The sequence below is a fragment of the Micropterus dolomieu genome, linkage group LG01 (assembly GCF_021292245.1).
Source record: "Micropterus dolomieu isolate WLL.071019.BEF.003 ecotype Adirondacks linkage group LG01, ASM2129224v1, whole genome shotgun sequence".
Taxonomy (NCBI): domain Eukaryota; kingdom Metazoa; phylum Chordata; class Actinopteri; order Centrarchiformes; family Centrarchidae; genus Micropterus; species Micropterus dolomieu.
The window spans coordinates 21799345-21817072 of NC_060150.1; the positions used below are offsets into that span (position 1 = coordinate 21799345).

Consider the following 17728-nt stretch of genomic DNA (forward strand, 5'->3'; position numbering starts at 1 on the left):
TCGCCTCGCCTTTGTCTGCATTTGGGTCCTCATCTCAGTCTGCACTCAGCACCCCGACCCGTGACAGGTGTTTTTCAATATTGTTCTTACTGTCAACAAATCCCATGAAAAGAACCAAACCAACAACATGTTAATCTCTCAGTACTCTCTGACTTCATCTATCCTGTCTGGTTTCATTTTCTTTTTAAAGGTTCAGTAATTTCCTACACAGCTGGACACTAGTTTCAGACGTGACCCATCCAGGAGGAAAGGGTTCATCTGTTGGACTATTTTCAGCAGTGGATGAATCCACATGTGGTGCTCTAGTGAATATCAGGGGCAGCAGGATGGTGTATGAGGGACTGAGTCAGAATAAACTACAGTGCGTGTGTTCATGGTGATGAAGGAACATGTGACCCAGGTCAGCAGTGGGGCTCACTGATGGGTTTAACAGTTTCTGGACAACAGTGGAGCTCTACGGCTCAGAGGAAGGAGAGACATCAGGCTGTGATACCAGTGTTTCCCACATATAGACCGAACTTGAGTGAGCCACTCAGGTATATTTGGCGGATCATTTTAGCAGAGAGAGAATGAAGTAGAATTAAAATTAGTGAAATAAGCGACTAGAAATAGAAAATATATCCCGCTAACACTAATGTTTAACACACTGCACTGAAAAGCTGAAAAAGTTCATGAAAGACATGAATGTGCAATTAAATGGCCAAGTGACTGAGTTAACTGTGTGTGTGTGTGTGTGTGTGTGTTACCTGCAGTGATGTTGGCTGCTGGTCCACTGGAGCGATGAGGACCACCAGCTCGTGGTCGATGCTCAGGTAGCCAAAGACGTCGCACTGTGGCACTGAGACATGAAGCCGCAGGATCTGCAGGATGTCACGGACCGTCACCGGCTGGTTCTTATTCAGCTGCTCGCATAGGTCAAAGGTCAAAAAGAAGGCGGGCCATCAGATACGGTTAAATTACTGTTGCTGTCCAACTCTCAAGCGAAACTTGAGTAAGGTTAAGTCAGTAAAGACATAATGCATGATGAGTGCATTTCAATCAAGCATAAACACAATAACCGTCTTCAGAACAAACATCTAACCTACAGGTAAAGGCTTGATCAATTATTGTGTCAACTACTGTTAGCCAATAAAAACAAACAAGGAATATTATAAATTACTTTTAAATATCAGTGATCTTTTATTGTATAGACATTTCCAAAAACATTTTTGAACACTGTTCAGAAAAAGAGAAATCAGACATTTTGAGGAAAAGCTGTAATGCTGTGAGAAAAAAAAGTCACTTGAAAAAAGTCTCAAAAAAGTAATATATTTAGATCTCATGTCTGCATCACAAATGAGAAAAAAGTCACAATGTTTTGAGAATTCAATCAAAATATTTTGAGTAATCAGACTCGAAAAACAACAACGTAAACCTTTTTCATAATATGAATTTTTAATGCAAGCCTTTCGTGTAGCTGCATCATTATTTGGCTCAGAAAGGTCTGTGTTGCTTTTTGAGTAATTTCTTTAATTTAAATGAAAAATGTCATTCAAACCAAACAAACTCAAAATGGCTTTTATTTTTTTTCAACCTCTGAGCTGACCTGATAAAGGATACAGGAGCCTCCATGTAAGAATCAAAAGGTGTGTGTAGTTAAAATATTTTAATGAAACATTTATCTCCTCAGACTGCTCGGGCTTTGATGCGTTTGAACTACTTTTGATATTTGGAGGTTGAAATTTCACTGAGCAGCGAGCATGACTAACTCTCCATAGTGGTTAGACACTAACTAGCCTGGCTCCAGACTCTAAATCTCTGAAAGCCCCATCTCTGAGGTTTTCCGTGGTAATAAGGCTTCAAATCTAGAAGCAAGTAGTTGCTGTGAAACACGGCAAAAAACAACAAGGCAATGAATCGAGGGATTTTAACGACTTTCCCTTTTCCTCCACTCTCACTGCTGTGGTGCTGCAGTAATTTGTCTCCATCTCTGGTGCTGTTTCTAATTTGATTTGAATGTGGAGCCTATGGTTGTGTTGGAAATGTGGAAATTGGAACAATTTTTGTATTTTATGTGAATATTATGATTTCAGTATGTGTTTGTAGTTTCATCTTGTGTTCATTTAAGAAGAGCTGCTATAGGGAACCTATATGCCTGATTGTGTAAGCAGCATGTAAAAATGCTCCATTACAAGTCTCCATTCAACATTCTTAATTAAAGGTACTTGTTCAGAAGTAAAATGTCTACTGGAACTGATATATTATCATATCTGACATTACAGACTGTGTGACGGCCCCTCTGCTGTTCATATGCTTTCTGTCTCAGACCTGATAGGCAGGATAATTAGCAGCATGGGACACATCTGAACCCGGTTTGCCCAGTGCATATAAGCCAGAGCAGCAGTCAGTCTTGGTTGGACCTCCTCATCTCACAGCTTGTTTTGTTGTTTGGTTCTTGTCTGCTTTTCACAACATCCATGCAGCACATTTTCACCCATCCACTCTCTATACTACTGACTTTACGGATTCTTCCCACTCATTGGTTTTGCTTATTTTCATATCAATAAATCATTTTGTTATTTCGTTTATTCGTGTGTCTTCTGTTTTTGTTACAGTCCAAGAACCGGGCTGTGACAATTGTTAATACAGCTGCTCGCGGTGGAGCTAGTTTTAACTGATTTGTAGACAGTTAGTTTTGTCCAGTGGCTCCCAGCGTAAGGGGCCAGCTCTCTGAGAGGTTGTGAGATGAGGAAACGAGAAAAAAATAAGTTCTGCAACACATCTTTTGGGCTTTTCTCTAATCTTTACTTTTTGCAGGAGATATTAAAATATTAGAATTTCCTTGTTGGGTCTCAACTATGTCAAGGTGTTACCAAATAGTGTGTTGCTTGGGAACAAGGCAAAAAAGTTGTGTCGGACTGATTTAATCTTTAACACTGCACTGTATTCTATTAACATAGTTGTAGTGAAGTAGAATATTTCCCTCTGAAAGGTGTGGAGTTTAGCTATAAAGAAGGAAGAAATAAAAAGATATACTTGAGTAAATGTATGTAGTTACTTTCTACCCCTGGGCAACTTATCAAATGGACTCCTTTAGTTATGTCCCTTTCCAAGTAATGCCTGGAGAAAGCCTTAATTTGAACGCTGACATAATTTTGACTGTTTAGTTAGCATTTTGTCACTTCTGCTCAACACTTAATAGTTTCCATTTGTACTGATCACCTGCAGAGAATATCTAATATTTTGGTTATAATAGAACGTAGATATAGATAGATCTGTCAACATCTTGTGTGTGGAATACTGCCAGGCTACATTTAGTCAAGTCGAGACAGGACTAAGCCATTTTAAAAGGGGCTGCATTTCCTCCCCTATAGCAGACTTACCTCGGAAGTTAACAGAGTACATGATTTTATGAGGAAAGAAAGAAAAAACATTAACATTATTTTAAGAAGGGTACACAGTGAAACACTGCTGCTGAAATTGTAGTAACAGTAACAGCACTGTGTTCTTTTGTGTAGGATATTTATTCAGTCCGCTGGTAGCTTCTTTTGGGCACTTGGACTTGGATTTATAGCTCTCCCAAGTGGCTAATACTAGTAATTACATCTAATACCACCAGCAGTTTCCAAACAGAGAACACTATCTCACCTCAGTTTAATCTAAATCTGCTTTTAGGTTACTCAAATCAGCTTTCTTTATTGTCAGTTTTCAAAAACATATTGTAGAATAATAATAGGTTTGACTATAGCTCCCAACATATTTTTTTGTTGTTGTTTGTTGTTGAGTATTATGGTGCTGAAATAGTTCTTTGGGATTGTATCTGCATACAATAAAAACCTTACAACAACACTGATGATAGACTACAGCACTTCTGATATTCTCTTATATAAACACTATACTATTTATGAATTTATGAAAATACACAGTGAATAAGTGGCAGCTTTATGACATAAATGGCCCAGGTGAACTGTGCCCATTCATACCTCAGAGAAAATGTTCATCTGCTCTTTGTTCCAGAGGATCTGCAGCATGCTGGCACATATGGGACAACAGGCTCCTGGAAAGAGGTCAGAGGTCATGGATTTGTAATTTCAATACAACCGCCAGAAACGCTATGTACATGTCAAAAGGAAAGACCAATCATGTGAGGTTGTCTGATTGTGTGATTTTCTGTCAGCAGTGCACTCACCAGGTGGGGTGACAGGCAGGCAGCCTGGAGTGGACAGAGGTGGGCAGGGAATCACACTGCACGCAGAGTCTGGGGCCAAGTCAGACATGGCCCCCACAGCATGGCAGGGGCCCTCGTAGTCCACAGCTACGCGGTCCGAGAAGGCATCACATACTGTATTGTAGGTCTCACCATTATGGCCACAAACTTGCTGAGGCTTCCTACAGGCATCCTGAACAGAACACACCAAACAAATATATTTCTTGAGTTTTCACCTCATGGTGGCTGGAAGGTTTACACCATTCGCTGATGAAAACCACGAGATGCTACTAAAAGCCTTGTGGCATATTAGATTAATAACTAATATGACAATGGTGAAACAAAGTAAAATTTGATTTAGTACCCTTCATACATCCAGGTTACATGTAAGCCTACAGATTTGCTTGCTCTGTAATTTTGTTGAGAAAATGAAAGTTATCAACGTGTATTTCAGCTGTTGCGAACGTTTTATTTATCCTACTATATTCTGCTTTTGCATTGAAGTGGTCTTGTTGTTAGCTAGCTTTCTGCTGCGTTATCATGATGAAATCATTTGATCAGTGACACAATGTTGCAAATAAAATGTATTTTGAGACACGACAATTTCAGTTCTACCAAGGCTCGAGCAGACTACATGACTTTCAGCGTCGGCTAATGGCCATGCTGTTCACACTACACAACTTGGCATGCTAGATATCTGTCAGACATTGGCGATGTGGCAGGGAGCTGTTTTGACGCATCAATAAGTAGTTCACACATAATAGCCTGACGGTCGCCGAGCTCACCGACCGGCAAATCGGGCTAAAAATTGTGTAGTGTGAACTAGGCTTAAGTTTTAGACTGGACACTGACTAACCACCATAACTGATTTTACCATATGATTCCTTTCTTTTCTCTTTTAACTACCCTTTTAACTGGCTAACCTAATACTACCAAGACACTACTGAGTTGCATTATGGGAAATGTAGGGCCCAGTGTTTTTGGAACTTGACCCATACTATGGACTGCAAGTCACAATATCTCAGCCTCTGCTGCTTCAAATTCATTTTTTATTTGTCTATAACGAGTCCCCCAACTTAATGAAGTGTAACATTAAGATTCCTAGATTACTATTTTAATCATGGCAATATGGTTGTAGTCAAGATGAGACAGGCAGTTGTGTGCACATGTCATCCTTCATGGGTGCAGGACAACAGATTCAATGACAACAATACAGGAAGAAAGTACAGCGTCCTCAGACTGGGCACACTGGACAACCTCTTTGACTGAAAATAGCGATTTTTCGACCCTACCCGCTCTTCACCAGGCAAATGGCCTACAAAACAAGGAGCAACGCTTAATGCCATTAAGTGTACAATTAGAGATAGGTCCAATACATCATCAAGAAATATTCAAATAAGGTGAAAAACGAGGGCGCTATCCTGAAGTTGTCAAGATACCTTGTTCTGGGCCAAACAGACTGTTACACACTCCCCCTGCTGGTTATGATGTGCATTTAATTGTGACTCAAGGGGCCTTTCTCATTTTCTAAATTTGTGCCTTCACTCCTCAATCCTCAAGCCTGTGACCCTGAAATCAATCTCAGGGTGCCATCTTGAAGGACATCTCAATTCCTAAAATCCACCTCGAAAATCAAGGAGGCTTGTTGGTGGAGTTATAAGCGAGGATACACCATTGTATCTTTTGCGGAAGTCTTTTCAGCCGGTGTGATGTTTAAAAGAGGCGTGACTCTACAGGGTTCCTGTTGTATTCATAAGTGGTGCTCTGTCTGTTCTGTCAAGCTTATCTGACAGAAATCACAGCTCAAATAATGGACAGATGATGCAGCTGAGAAACATGCCATATTTAAATGACATTGCTTTAAAATGATGGATTTGAGACTAGGCCATCTCATTTCGTTAAATGCCTGTTTCCTCAACTCTCCAGGCGTCTCCTCCTCGACTCCTCCAGCTCGCATCTCGGGTGGGAGGGACTAAGAAGCAATGCGAGGAGTTGAGGATTGAGGAGGCACAAATTTGGGAAATGAGAAAGACCCATGATGTCTTCTGTTCTTCCCTTGTATAGTGTATCAAGTCTGGACTGATTGAGGGAAAATACTATACATTGTACAAATTGCTATACATGTCTTGCTCAGGGACACAGTGGTGGATTAAACCCGGGTCTCTCACACCAAAGGCACGTGTCTTATCCACTGAGCCATCACTTCTCTCCCCCTTCTGGCCTTGGCAGCAGCAGTTTGACTGTGACCTGTGTTTTCTGTTTTATTTGTGTTCTGATGGGTCTGGTAGTCACTGGCGACCTGTCCAGGGTGTACCCCACCTTGCGCCCGATGTCAGCTGGGATTGGCTCCAGCCCCCCCTGCGAGCGGTTGACAATGGATGGATGGATGGATGGGTCTGGTAGTCTTGTTTCCATGGCTTTATGAAAGTTGTTTTATGGTAGAGGGAAGACTCCAGATCCTACTGTCCTTTGTGGGCTGGTCTGGATGGCTTGCCTTTCTTTTGTTAATTTTGGCCAGCTAATTTTTATAGTTCTGGGTTGTTATTTGTTGTTTAAGGTGTTTTGTCACTTTTCATTGTTAATTGTTAGGCTACTTCTGTTTATACTACTTTCTGGAGTCAGCTTGGCAGACGCCTTCCACACATGCGCAGTAGATCGGTTGGTGCCCTGGTAGCATTTGTGGGTCACAAAAATTGGAAGGCACGTGGATCTCCACACAGAGCTTACTTGTAAACCCTTTGAGGTTTTTTATGTCACACGGACCCTAGCAGCTGCTCGCGGAACACTTGCTATAGACCTCTTTTATAATGAATCTTTCTGGGGGGTCGTTACATACAAATGGCTCTTCTGACAAAATTACCATCATTCCTCTGCACTTTCGCAAAACAAGAATAAACCTACTGATTTGATTTACAGCTTTCCTTTTAGTGGCACTAACAGGTTAATACTTTTGCTGTTCGTCTGTGACTGCTCTGTCCTCTACCTCATATCGTGTAGTACTGAAGGCATCAGCTAACTGAGAGGCAGAGATGCTCAAAAGTCTTAAATAATAATTAACCTGGTGGCAGCCAGCAGGACACAATGATTACGACTACCACAAGTTTGGCAAGTAAACAAACGCTCATTTTCCATCTCAGCTGAGAGGATTATTAAACTGTGATGGAGATCTGCACTTTGAGTGCTGAAAGCTGGACATGGTTTTGCTCCCAGGTCAGTACTGCATAGATTGTATCAAAAAAAATGACAGTAAGGTCTGCACTATGTACAGCAGTTAGTGTTTTTTCTAGATGAAGACAGCGGCCCCTGAACCCTGCTTCCTCCAGCTCTCCTGTGCAACTCACCTGGCAGTGGCCCATATAAGCCAGGGTTTTCCCAGCCTGCTGCAGCTGGCAAAGGCTGGGGTGGACCAGGCCGTCAGTATCGCAGGCCAGGTCCACACTGTTCTTATCACAGGCTGCAGGCCGGCCAACACACTCATACTGCGGGCAGTCTGACGAGTCACTCAAACACACACGATACTTTGGGATGCACCTGGAAACACACACAATATGACTTTATATATTCATCCATACTACTCTTCTTTCCTTCCTTACCTTATGTGAGGAGACCAGGTGAGAAGCTTCAGGCTACTAATAGTTTGTACAGATTACCCTACACTACATAGTATGCATTAGGTTCATATACACACCACCCACAATGTGTAAATCAAAAATAAATAAATGACTCAGTAAATAATGAATAATATAAAAATAAATGTGACATAAATTGAATACATTATATGTATGTATTATTTTCCCAACTTATTTATTTGCCGAGACTTTTTTCTGTTTACTTTTTACATTTCTTTATGAATTTCTGTTTCATTATGCAAATGAGGGGGCTGTCATTCAGGGTGTGTCATGGAGTCTACTTTTCTGCCTATTGGCTGATCAACATCAGAGTGCATGGATCAACTTTAAATGCCTTGCTTCCCACTGGACAGTGCCTCTGAAACAGACAGACAGTCAGTCAGGTTCACCACTGTCACACTGAGGTGCTTACTGCGGCTCCTAACTGGTCTCTGATCATATTTTATGGAGAAAATATTAAGTTAATTTATATAGCACATTTCAACAACAAGGCAGTTCAAAGTACTTTACATAAAACATATAAGGAAGATAGGGATATAAAAAAAACACATAAAAAAATTTATTTTAAAAAGCGGTAAATAGAAATAAAAACATAATTTAACTGGTTTTGTAGAATGTTCATATTTTTTTGTGCATAATTTCTATAATGGCTGACGAATAATCAGGCTTTTCACCTTCCCTTGTTTTGTTTTTTGTAATTTCCCATCTGTCACATCCAGCAAACAATATTAATTTCCTCTTATTGTCACTGTAAATTCAGAATGTTTGCGCCACAATCTTAGTAAAAAGTAAAAATGTCCTTAGAATTCTTCTCTGACCTCCTCAGACCTCAAATCAGTTTCAAGCTGATCACTGAAATTTTAATCGTTCTTTCTTGGCTCCACAACAACAATTAGCACTAACGCTACTGTCCCTCGTGGAGTCCTTAAATCACCGAAGGTTGAGGCAGAGCGGTTGGCAGTTGACATCAGAGGGACATCCATTAATGGCATATTAATTTAAGTAATTGATTTATTTTTTGCATTTTTGATCCTCCATACCATAACACACATTCGCACAATGAAGGAGGTAAACAGCACCTATGAGTATATTTTGGCAAAAAGCTGCAATAAAAGATCATAGCAACAGGAGAAATCCTTTTCATACAAAGAAACCCTGCTCTGTCACCATAGCAACCACCAAGTCTCCACACATACCTCCACTCATTAGTGTGTGTGTGTTCAGTCTTTGAACAGAGAGCCAGGAAAAAGGTAATGAAAGTTTATGCTGTTGGATAACAGACGTCATCATAGGGTGTGGGTGAAGGTGGTAAATCTGCTTGTGTCTGCTCGCGTGTGTGTCAGATAAATGTCTTCCAGACTACATCACTTAGTGGAAAAATGAATCAGCACCACAGGGTAATCTCATGCTGCTGCTTTCACGTTGTCTTTTTAACTTGTAATTCTATTTTCATTCTTTAAATTATTTCAATTAAAAAAACACGGCAATACGCCAACAAAGGTGAGGGAGAATGTAAGCTAGCAAACATGAATGCAAACAATGCATGTTTCAAATTATTTAAAACGTGTGCTTTGCAAATGTTACAAGGAAAGGAATGCATTAACCATGTATGTAAAGGATACAAAATACAAGAATACTCACGGTACACTTACTAGACCACCATACCCTTGAGGTGCTGGAAAGCTTTTAATGTGAAACATAAATGACAGGATGTTTTCATTCATCATTCCTTTATAACAATAAGTAATGATTAAGTTCCCTCAGACAAACATTCCAATCAGGGTGGAAAAGCCACTGAAACAGTATTTAGACCATGGGTGAGGGGTCAAAGCTTATGGGAGGAGTACAGGGAATGATGATTATTCTCGTGGCCTGTTAACCCCTCTTATCACAACCATAGCCACATGAAACAACAACTTGGCTGTCAGTCAAAAGGAGGGAGAAAGAGTAAATAAGAAAGGGAGGGAAAATGTTGTAATGAGTTTTTCCTTGCTCTTAATGAGTTGGTGCTCGTTGTTACCAGCAGCTACACTGACTTTACAGCTGAACTTACCTCTGGTTTCTCTGGCAGGGTTTGTTGGTGCAGGGGTTACTGAGGCGGCACAGGCCGAAGACAAACTGATGGTCCTTGAATCCCATACAGCGAGCCACACAGGCACTGGGATAGGTCCGCCCATTAGAGGCACACACTGGGACGAAGCGGTCCGGACAGCTACAGGGAAGACCTGGAGACGAACAGGGGGAGATGACAACTAGTATGAGGGAGGAAAGTATTCATGGTATCAGCTGTGATGGAATGAATTCTGGCCATTAATCCTATTGGTTACAACACAGTCTTCACCAAAAAATCTTATCATAACTGAACAAATGACTAGAGCTACGAGCAAACTTTTTTTGCAGTGTCTTATTCAACAACCTGCATGTATCTGCCTCCCAAAATATATCTTGTTCGAAAGTTGATTCAGCTGCTTGATCTGTTGCACTGCTGTTAATGAGAAGCATTCTGCATTCTGAAACGTTCTGTCTGTCAGTAATGTTGTCTGATGTTACTGGTTCTCGAAAGACACAGATTTATGGACTAAGTTTATCTACAATCCACTTAAAATTATAATTAGACCAGAAGCAGCAACTAAACAGCTGAGACAAATTAGGATAACATGCAGGCAGCACACTGGCATTTTGGTTAGCTAACTTAACAGTGCTATGGATGTGGATGCTATCTTTAGTGTTGCTATCTCTCTAATACAGACGGAAATCTGTGTGTGTGTGTGTGTGTGTGTGTGTGTGTGTGTGTGTTTGTATTTCAATTATGTCCGTTCATCCAATCGACGTCAAACATGGTGGGTGTGTTGCTGCGGACCCAAGTGATTGCAGTTTTGTGTTTGGTGCAATTTAATCATGCAACACGTTCAGAATTAATAAATGCAGTAGAGCAGAGCACCAGCCGCTAACAAAGTATTATTAGTCTATTTATCTACTTGGTCAGTGTACTGCCTCTTGCTGACCACTGCTGTAGGTGAAACCAAAGTGAGACACACATTTTGAACAAAAAGTGCATGAAGGTGTCACATCGGCCCCTGTGAACGGGCACTGCACTAGTCAGATGGAACAACATTTTTTAAAATTTATTTCATATTGGAAAACGAGGAGGGAGCGAGTCTGCACTGGGAGATTTCCTGGCGGCCAGAGGGCTGTTTTGGCCAGGCATTAATTGTCAACTTGACCAGCGGCAGCAATAATATAGCAAGATTTTTTTTTAAATATAGCAAGCAGGAGAATCCACCGTGTTCGCATCTCTTTCTCTCTCTCTCTCTCTTTTTCTGCCAAATATATTTATATTATATTACAGTGACTTTTAATCAGTAATAAATCGGTATTAAAAGCTTCCATGCAGCTGGCCACATGTTTTAGCGTTTGTGTGTGTCTCAAGGCCTCTGCAGACGGGTAACCATGACAATGGCTTCTGTGTGCTGCAGAATCTCTCCCGGCACAAATATAGTTTCTTTATAGACTAGAAAAACATTCAAATATCATAAAGCAAACCTACACAAAAATATACACATTCAGTTGAGTGTGTTTATTTTTGTGTTGTTTGCTAGATATATATTATATCTAGGTAGGTAGACTTATTTTGTCACAATATAACTCCCTTCTGCTACATAGCAGACACTATACATTTATGTAGAAGCAATTATGAAAAATGGTAAACAGAAATAAACTATAATCACTGGAGCAGTGCTGAGGATGAATTTGAGCTTAAAAGTCTTAGCTTGGGGGAAAAAGCTGCTCTGCAGTCTGGTGGGGTGGCAGCTGAAACTTATATCTCTTCCCAGAAGGCAGCAGGGTGAACAGGCTGTGGCTGGGTCGGCACTGTCCTTTATTATCCTCTAGTAGAAATTATTAAAAGATGGATGTGTTTATTTTTGTGTTGTTTGCTTTATGGACACCAGCGAGTGAGCAATGTAATCAATAATTTGTTTGTAGGCTATATGTGCTTTTTGGACTTTTTCATTATAGGACTAATGTTACTTAGCCTGCTCTCATTGTTTTAGCTTATGTTCAAGTTCAGTGAAGGTGTGTGTGTGATGTTTTTTGATACTTTTCATATGATTGATGCTTGAATATGAAGATAATGATTTGAACATTTAAGCAAAGTCTTCTATATCTCATAATCTATGTGTAGGCTTATTATTTTAGTGTCTAGCCATGTACGTATGTGCTGTGATTGGTTTAGGCTATTTCTCAGGAATTTGCGGAGGGTGCACCCATAGCCACCCTGAAAACTCTCTTTATATAGGCTGCATTAATTGTCAGTCCTAAATGTTTGTATTTTGTAATGTAGATACCTTTTTTCCCAGTTGAACACAGTGGCCAAATCTATACCTAGTGTGGTATAAATCACCAAATAGGGTTAGTTTACAACATTAGCAGTCTGGTGGTTTCCATGAACAGGTTAGCCTGGGATGGAGTTAAATTCCTGGCCTGAATTATTGTGCCAGTCAGCCCTTGGCTGAGGGAGTTTACATGGAATAGATTTAGCAAAAACACCAACACCATGAGCTGCATCTGCTGCTTTAGATTGTGGTCCGCAACATGTGGGGAAACCGTGTTTGCTGAGGCAACTGGCACCGTGGAGATTAAACATGACACCTTAATGAAGCACAACAGCATCTTAAAACAAAAAATATAAAGAGACAGATACGCAAATGAAATTGCTACTTCCAGTATTTACATTTGTTTAAAGGTTAAGTAAGATTTAGTGGCATCTAGTGGTGAGGTTGTAAATTGCAACCAACTGTCTAGTCTATAACCCCCCCCCACCTTCAAAGAGGGCAAGATAGCTACTCAGAGAGTAGCCAGTCAAGAAATTAGGTTTCTTGAGGTATTCAGTTATTCAGTAAAACTAACATAGCATGGAAAATGTAAGAGTGTGTAATGTCTCTGTTTGTGCACCACATTCCATTATGAACCACATAATAGATAAAGTTTATACAAACACTGACAAGGGAATCATATTCATTCTCTCTATGATTATGGACCCTCGCCAAAACTGCCCGCCGGCAATAATATCTGGCCCGCAGCCAGATTATGGTGCTTTGACAGCTGCTAATAATTTAAACTGATAAATACTTTGATAGTGCTGAAATAGGTCATGGCAGCAACAGTTACTCACATAATCACTTTAGTGATTTTGACTGCAAATTAAAAGCCTGAGAACGATTCATGCAGCAATGCTTTATTTCCAGTTTAATTGAGAGCTTTTACTTTTAAAAATAGTCTGTAGCCTGCTTGACACACCTCTGAAAGAGCCGTCAGAAAATGTGATTCCCTCTGCCGGGAGATACTGGGGAAATGAAATTGGATAGTGGTTACAAATAATGATGCCCATGCAACGCTTTGTACGGCGTGCAGGCCGACAGCCTACGTCAGCTGGTTAATTTGCCTAATTTTCACAGGTCTTTAGACCACGGTGGAAACGCACACAACAGTGTGCTGAAGGAACATTTTAGTTCCTTGAAAAGAGATCCAGGGACTTAAAGGTTTGATCGAAACGTGGCTATAATCAATTTGTTGAAGAGGGGAAAAGAAATTTCACCTGACGTGGGATCGAACACATAACCTTCGAGATGAGAGTCCTGCACTTTACCAACTAAACTAACAGAACACTGTAACATAAAGCTTAAAAGTTATATCTTATATTCTCATCCACCATCTAAGGCAAGGATTATACTTTCCGCGTCCGCGAGGGTCCGCACGATGAAAAAATCGTCATCAGAGCATAGGGTTCGACTAGGCACGACTAGCACTACCAGGGCAACAACCGATCTACTGCGCTTGTGTGGAACGTGTCCGCCAAGCTGACAGCAGAACGTAGTATAAAAAGAAGTAGTCCACGGGGTCCGCAGCTGTCCGCGTCCGCACCAGAGTATATCCGGGGCTTAATGGTTGAAAAAAATGCTCTGATGCAAAACTTATTTGCGGACCCCTGCTGTTTTTAGTACTTCTTCATTCAACATAGTGACGAGTGTCTACACTACCAGAATTCTACAAGAAGAAGACGAAGAAGAACGCACTGACGAACCGCGCTCTGTAGCGCTGTTTCTCCATTTGGGCTCTTGTTCAGGGACAAAGCAACCTTCCATTTCCTAGACCCTTTAAGTGGTTAACCAACCTTATCTGAAATGGCCAAACCCTGTTCAAACCATTACAGTGTTAAAAGACAGATGCAGATATGGCATGTAATAAACAAACACACAGACGGACCGGTAAAGTGTCGGCGGTCCTCATCGGAGCTGTCGAAGCCGAGACATTGTCTTGTGGAGCAGATGGTGTCACCAGCGAAGCAGGAACAAGTGTGGCAGTCAACCCTGAAAGATGTCCCATGGCCTGGTGGTAACACACAACAACACACAGCAAGACAGGAAAAGAACACGTGAACAACATGTTACTGTATGATTAGGATATAATGATTTACATTCCAAAATAACAACTGAAACAAGAGCAGGTTGGAAGGCATTTATGGTAATAACATATACAGCTAATTAACTAGTGAAACTACAGAAGAATGTTCAAGAAAACAATGTCTGATGACTTGGCTGCTGTTGGATGCATGACAGAGAAGAGGGTGAACACTGGCATTTTGTCAGTCAAATCACTGCACTTTTTTAGCTGTATCATTGTACACCAGGTTCCAGTTTGGGTTCCGGAGGCAGACACCGTCTCCACATTTAAGAATAGGCTTAAGACTTTCCTCTTTGATTTGATTTGATTTGATTTATAAGGATCCCCATTAGCTGATGCAAAGAAATGCATCCGCTACTCTTCTTGGGGTCCACACAAAACACATAACAAGAATAAATACACACTACACAATCAATACACAGATTAAGAAATTACAAGAAAAACATAACCAGTAGACAGAACAAATATCCAACATAATAAAACAACAAAAACAGCAAATTTTCAAGGAATACAAAGATAAAAGAATGTATGAGAGGCTCTATTTACTAATATAAGCAGACATGAAATATTCCTTTACTTGTTTTTTAAAACCAATATTATTTTGAGTTTTAACAAGATGACCTGGAAGAGAGTTCCATTCAACCAAAGCTCTATACAGCACTGTGCGTTGTTTTGAGTTTGTTTTGGATTTTGGAATAATATATCTACCAATTATGGCATGATTTCTAATATATGTACAGTTTTCCATACATTAATTTTGTTTATAAAGCCAAGAAGTGATACTTTTAACCTCTCATCAATCTTTAACCAGAAGAGTTTACAGTGCATTTTGTTAACATTAGCCCTTATTGGACAACCAAGGGCTAAACGAGCAGCTCTATTCTGAACCCTTTGTGGTTTCCCTAAGTTCATCTTTGTAGTTCCTGACCAAACCACAGAGCAATAATCTGTGATAAAACTAGGGTCTGCAAAACATGTTTAGTTAGATATGGGGTTAAAAACGAAGAACACCTTTTAACTACAGATATATTTCTCCCCATCTTTTTCACCACTTCATCTATATGTCTTGACCACGACAAATTACAGTCTAAGGTTACCCCAAAAAGCTTTGTTTCCTGTACCTGCTCAACAGCAACATTGTTTAGTACTAAATCCAACATGGGCCTTATTTTTAATGAATGTTTAGTTCCAAATAAGATGCTTTTGGTCTTGGCTATATTCAGGACAAGTTTATTATCAGTAATCCAGTTAAATACCATCTGCAACTCGTTGTTGAGAGTTGCAGTGATTTTTTTCTAAAGCTGGTGCAGGCATATAAAGTGTTACATCATTCGCATACATAGACACAGATGCTCTTTTACAGATCAGTGGGAGATCATTCGTAAAGATAGAGAAAAGCAATGGTCCTAGTGATGACCCTTGTGGGATCCCACATGCTATAAGCTATAAGCTTTAATAAAGCTTATAGCTTAGAGCTCTGGCTCTGGAGTCTAGATCTGTGGTTGCGGGTCACCTGCTGCCCCCATGTTCCTGCTCGACACCCTCTGCTAAAATTATTGTTACTAGTCCTATTGTTATTATAATTAACATTACGATTATTATCATAAACATTACTATAAATCTGCACCATTATTCATTCAGTGTGTACCAACATTACCTTCACTGTCTGTATTTCTGTGTGGATATTGTGTTGGCCGCTTCCCCTAACCCCCTGTTGGGCCTTGCAGTCTGGTAGAACACAGAATGGGCCTTGTGACATCCTACAGGCCTGACCCTGGCCTGTTGAATTCCACAAAGCCTGAATTGGAGTTATTTCAAACAAAGGACTGTAAAACAGGCGCCAAAGCCCGTTTCACACCTAGGTGCGAAATAGTGACTCAGACTTAGAAGCTTAGCCACTATTGGCTGCGCTTGTAATCTTGCAGGTCGCCCCGGTAACGCAGCCGGTGCGCCCCCCTCAGGTATAAGTAGACCTGAGCACAGACAGCACATTGTCTTTTCCACAACTGCGCGAGCGGTGATAGGAGACACAACTTTCTCAGCTTTCTTTGTTCCTGAATACAGACTTTACTCACTGGACGAGGTACTCTGTTTTCTTCTTTTTTCTACATCTATTATTTTTTTCTTTGCGTTATCAACACAATTTTGGATCACTAAGGAAACTGTTATACACAAGATAACGTTTCATGCCTGCAGAAGAAGACGGATAAACTCTTAACTGAGAGAAGATCACCTCTGTGTTCTACCTTCTCAACCAACATCGACTTCACTGATTCCTGTTGCTGCTGCCGAAGAATCAGCAGTGCCGTTGAAACTACTGGCATTGTCAGAACCGAGCCGAGAGTCTTTTCAAGAAATCCAGCGGAGTTTTTCTGACGCATCTACTAGCTACCAAAGCGACACATAAGAGGCTTTAGTATGTCTGGGCAGCAGATAGTTCTCAACTTTGTTACTGTAACTTACTTGTAGAAGCTTCATGTGGTGAACTTCTGTTAAGAAACTCCAAGGGATATTTAAAGACCGCCGTGTCTTGTTTTATTGCTGTGTGTTTTCCGTGCTACGCACATTGTTTGTGTCCGGCACCACCCGCTAGGCCTGACTGTTTTGTTCCTATTACTGTGTGGAAACGTATCAGTATTTTTATCAAGCCAAGGAACACAGTTGCTGAATGCAAGTTCACTACCGTCCCCTCTCATTGATAAAGTTGTAGCTGAGTCTTTACAACAGTAATTAGGATTCTTGGTGTTTGTTTCTGTTGTTGTTGTCAAAGCCAGCAACTGCTGCTGAATGAATCATTCACTGCTGGTGGCTGCAGGATAGACTGTGGTATATTGTATATACAGGTACTGGTCATATAATTAGAATATCATCAAAAAGTTCATTTATTTCATTAATTCCATTCAAACAGTGAAACTTGGATGTTATATTCATTTATTACACACAGACTAATATATTTCAAATGTTTATTTCATTTAATTGTGATTAAAACTGACAACTAATGAAAATCCCAAAATCAGTATCTCCGAAAATTGTAAAAATTACTGAAGACCAATACAAAAAAGGGATTTTTAGAAATGTTGGCCAACTGAAAAGTATGAGCACTCAATACTTAGTTGGGGCCCCTTTTGCCTGAATTACTGCAGCAATGCGGCGTGGCATGGAGTCGATCAGTCTGTGGCACTGCTCAGGTGTTATGAAAGCCCAGGTTGCTCTGATAGTGGCCTTCAGTTCTTCTGCATTGTTGGGTCTGGCGTATCGCATCTTCCTCTTCACAATACCCCATAGATTTTCTATAGGGTTAAGGTCAGGCAAGTTTGCTGGCCAATTAAGAACAGGGATACCATGGTCCTTAAACCAGGTACTGGTAGCTTTGGCACTGTGTGCAGGTGCCAAGTCCTGTTGGAAAATGAAATCTGCATCTCCATAAAGTTGGTCAGCAGCAGGAAGCATG

At 40.5% G+C, this 17728-nt stretch overlaps 1 protein-coding gene across 1 annotated transcript in view; it reads right to left on the minus strand.

Annotated features, from left to right (window-relative positions):
* Window positions 1-17728, minus strand: part of reck (reversion-inducing-cysteine-rich protein with kazal motifs) — a 116356-nt gene that overhangs the window by 30500 nt on the left and 68128 nt on the right. Inside the window, exons 15-20 of the mRNA XM_046061402.1 lie at window positions 14080-14202; window positions 9869-10040; window positions 7528-7717; window positions 4169-4379; window positions 3963-4036; window positions 747-902 (exon numbers count right to left, since the gene is read on the minus strand). Of these exons, the coding sequence (XP_045917358.1) occupies window positions 747-902; window positions 3963-4036; window positions 4169-4379; window positions 7528-7717; window positions 9869-10040; window positions 14080-14202 (926 nt within the window). The remainder of the gene's footprint in view (window positions 1-746; window positions 903-3962; window positions 4037-4168; window positions 4380-7527; window positions 7718-9868; window positions 10041-14079; window positions 14203-17728) is intronic.